This window comes from Meriones unguiculatus, chromosome 2, assembly GCF_030254825.1.
Source record: "Meriones unguiculatus strain TT.TT164.6M chromosome 2, Bangor_MerUng_6.1, whole genome shotgun sequence".
NCBI lineage: Eukaryota > Metazoa > Chordata > Mammalia > Rodentia > Muridae > Meriones > Meriones unguiculatus.
In genome coordinates this window covers 190,692,246-190,694,932 of record NC_083350.1, presented here as the reverse complement: position 1 = coordinate 190,694,932, position 2,687 = coordinate 190,692,246, and the positions used below count along the sequence as shown (strand labels likewise).

The 2,687-nt window shown below is 52.4% G+C and overlaps 1 protein-coding gene across 1 annotated transcript; it reads right to left on the bottom strand.

Moving 5' to 3' along the window:
- Positions 1–960: 960 nt before the first annotated feature.
- LOC110559539 (ETS translocation variant 3-like protein) lies at positions 961–1,915 on the bottom strand. The gene is made up of 3 exons (XM_060378639.1): positions 1,858–1,915; positions 1,540–1,777; positions 961–1,342 (listed from the first exon to the last, which is right to left on the bottom strand). The coding sequence occupies exons 1-3, from the start codon at positions 1,913–1,915 to the stop codon at positions 1,003–1,005; spliced, it is 636 nt and encodes a 211-aa protein (XP_060234622.1). The 3' UTR covers positions 961–1,002.
- Positions 1,916–2,687: the final 772 nt, after the last annotated feature.

Genomic DNA, 2,687 nt, shown 5'->3' with positions numbered 1-2,687 from the left:
TCTGTCATGGAATGCATATTGCCTCTGTGTTGTATCAAAAGGTCTAGAAGATTTAAGTCAAATCATTATCAGGTTGGAACCTTTTGCAATTTGTAAAATGAAATAGAGACCGGGGATGTAGCTCAGTCAGCTGAGTGCATCAGGAGCATAGAAAAGCCCTGGTTCCATTGTCTGTTCACAAGAACAAATAAGCAAAATGAAAACCTAAACAGATCTCTTCTTGGACTCCCAGCTCTTCATGTTTCTGAGGCCTTTTGGACCTGGGTAGCTGTGGGTCTGGCCGACTTTGCCTCAGGCCTCCGGCACCTTCCCATCCTCCTTGACAAAGCAGCCTCCCAGATGTGCCACACCTGCTCACAGCTCCCGCTTTCCCTCTCCCAGGGCACCTTGCCCTCCTTCTCCTCCTCGGCTGCCCCCAGCACCCGCAGGAACCAGCAGACCTTCCATCTCTGCCTCCTACCAGCCTCTGTGTGTCTTACTGTTCTTATCCTTCCTGTCTGAGCCCCATACCGAGTAAACAGCTAGAATCACTAAACATTGACTGAAGAGCTCTTATCCCATGCCTACTGGGGCTTCTGCTCAGCCAGGCAGGCTCTGGGAGGCTCTCTTCCTCTGTGTGAGATCCCTACCAGGTGGGCTCTCAGCACTCACAGTTGAAGCTGCTGATCTTCTCCCCAGAGGTCTCCAGTGGCCTCCATGGGGTCCTCTCTCCGGCTGTCTGAGTTTCTGCAGCCCGTGTGTACAGCATGCTATGCAGGGGCTGGGGGGGGGGAGCAGAAAGGCTGGGTGGGACAGGCTCTCTCTAGTAGCTTGTCTTACAGCAGAGCTAGCATTCAGTTGTTCCCCCATACCAGTTCTCAAACAGTGGCCGTGTAGATTGCTCACTGTCTCAGATTCCTTAGACCCTCCCAGGATCCCTTATCCTGCCCTCTGACACATCACTAAAGATGAAGTCTACCACAGAAATGGCCCTTCCTCACAGGTGGGTATGGCTCACAAAGACTAGCTCTTGGTGTACTCGGGAACTAGGCTATGGAAGATTACTGGAGACCAGCAGGGGAGGGCTCTAAGGTGGAGAGTGGCCTGGGACCTCCAGGACAGAAGGACAGGTCCTGCCAGAGCTCTGAGGACAGGGATGGCCTTCATGCCTACCTCATTCTGCACAGCCACAGGCACCAAGGCTGACTGACACAGGGCAGGGGCCCCCAACAGCAGGTGAGGGGCAGAGGGTGCCCACACTTTCCATGGAGGACAGTTGGCTACCATGAGCTTGCTGAAGTTGAATTTGTAGGTAAACCTCTTGCCTTTGGTCTTGTGCAGGATCCTTTTATTGTAGTAATACCTAGAGAGTTGAGAGTCGGCCTGTGAGGAAGGAAGAGCCTCGGAGTCTTCCCCATGAGTTACTGGAGAACACCTGCAGTCCTCCTACAGGGAGATCATTTCCCAAGCTCTGCAATAGTGGGAGGCAGCCCGAGTGCCAGGAACCACAGCCCTTTTCCTTGAACTCTGCCTCTCCTGCTGCTGGCCACCTCTCCTCACCTGAGGGCCCGGCTCAGCTTGTCATAGTTCATCTGTGGCTTGCACTTCCTGCGGCCCCAGAGGCGAGCCACCTCATCTGGATCCTTGATGACAAACTCCCCGTACTCTCCCTGCTGCCAGGCGATGACATGGCGGAACTCTTCTTTCTGCAGCAGCTCCAGGATGAAGTGCCACAGCTGGATCTGCCGGGAGCCTGGTGATGACTCCGCTTTGTAGGCCCAATCAGGCAAGGCCAGACCTGGAGTGGGGGAGGCAGAGGGGTTGCCTGCCCTGCCCAAGCCAGCTTCAAAAGCATGGGGAACGGGCAGGGAGGCTTACCTGAGATCCAGTAGTTGACAGGGGTAGCCAGGATGCCTTCTGAGCAGTTGCAGTGCATGGTGTGTGGTAAGTGAAAGATAGTTGAGTTTGTACCTCAGGCTTGCTGAAGGTAAGGGAAAGAGGGAAAGAACAGAGGTGAGGAAGGAAGAAAAGCATCCAGGACAGAAAATAGAAGCCAAGCAAGAATGGGCTTGTTTGCAGCCTAGCCTCTGTGGGGGACCTCCTTACCGCTTAGAGGCTGCCCCAGGGTGGGCTTGGGTCTGAGCCCATGGAGGAAAGGGAAAATAGCCTCCATCCCAACCCTGATGGAGTTAGACAGAGAGACAAACTGTCCTTAGGGCTCAGCAGGATTTTGCTTTTGAGAAAAGAAGAGGGGATGAGCCCTCCGAACTTTGAGCAGAGGAGCAGTAGCACATGTACATACTTGTAATGGATTTTGGTTGTTTTGAGACAGGTTCTTATGTGACTCAGGCTGACTCTCTATCACTGTTCAGCTGAGGCTGACCTCGAATTTCTGACCCTGCTGCCTCCACCCCTGGAATGTTGGCATTGCTGGCATGCGCCACCACACTTGGTGCCCCCTTCTGGTAGCTTTACAATTTCACATTTGAGATGGGTGAGATTTGTGGTGTGTGTGTGTGTGTTGTTTCCACCAAAGCCCAAATGCCTAGTGCACAGTTGTCAATAAGGGATTGCTGACAGAATAAAATGAATGCTAACAACTTTTCAATGCTCTCATTCTTTTGTTGCAGCGGTTTTAAAATGTCACCTCCCTTACTCTATTACCCCCCAAACTACATAGGATCTAGTCATTATTTCATATTTTTTCT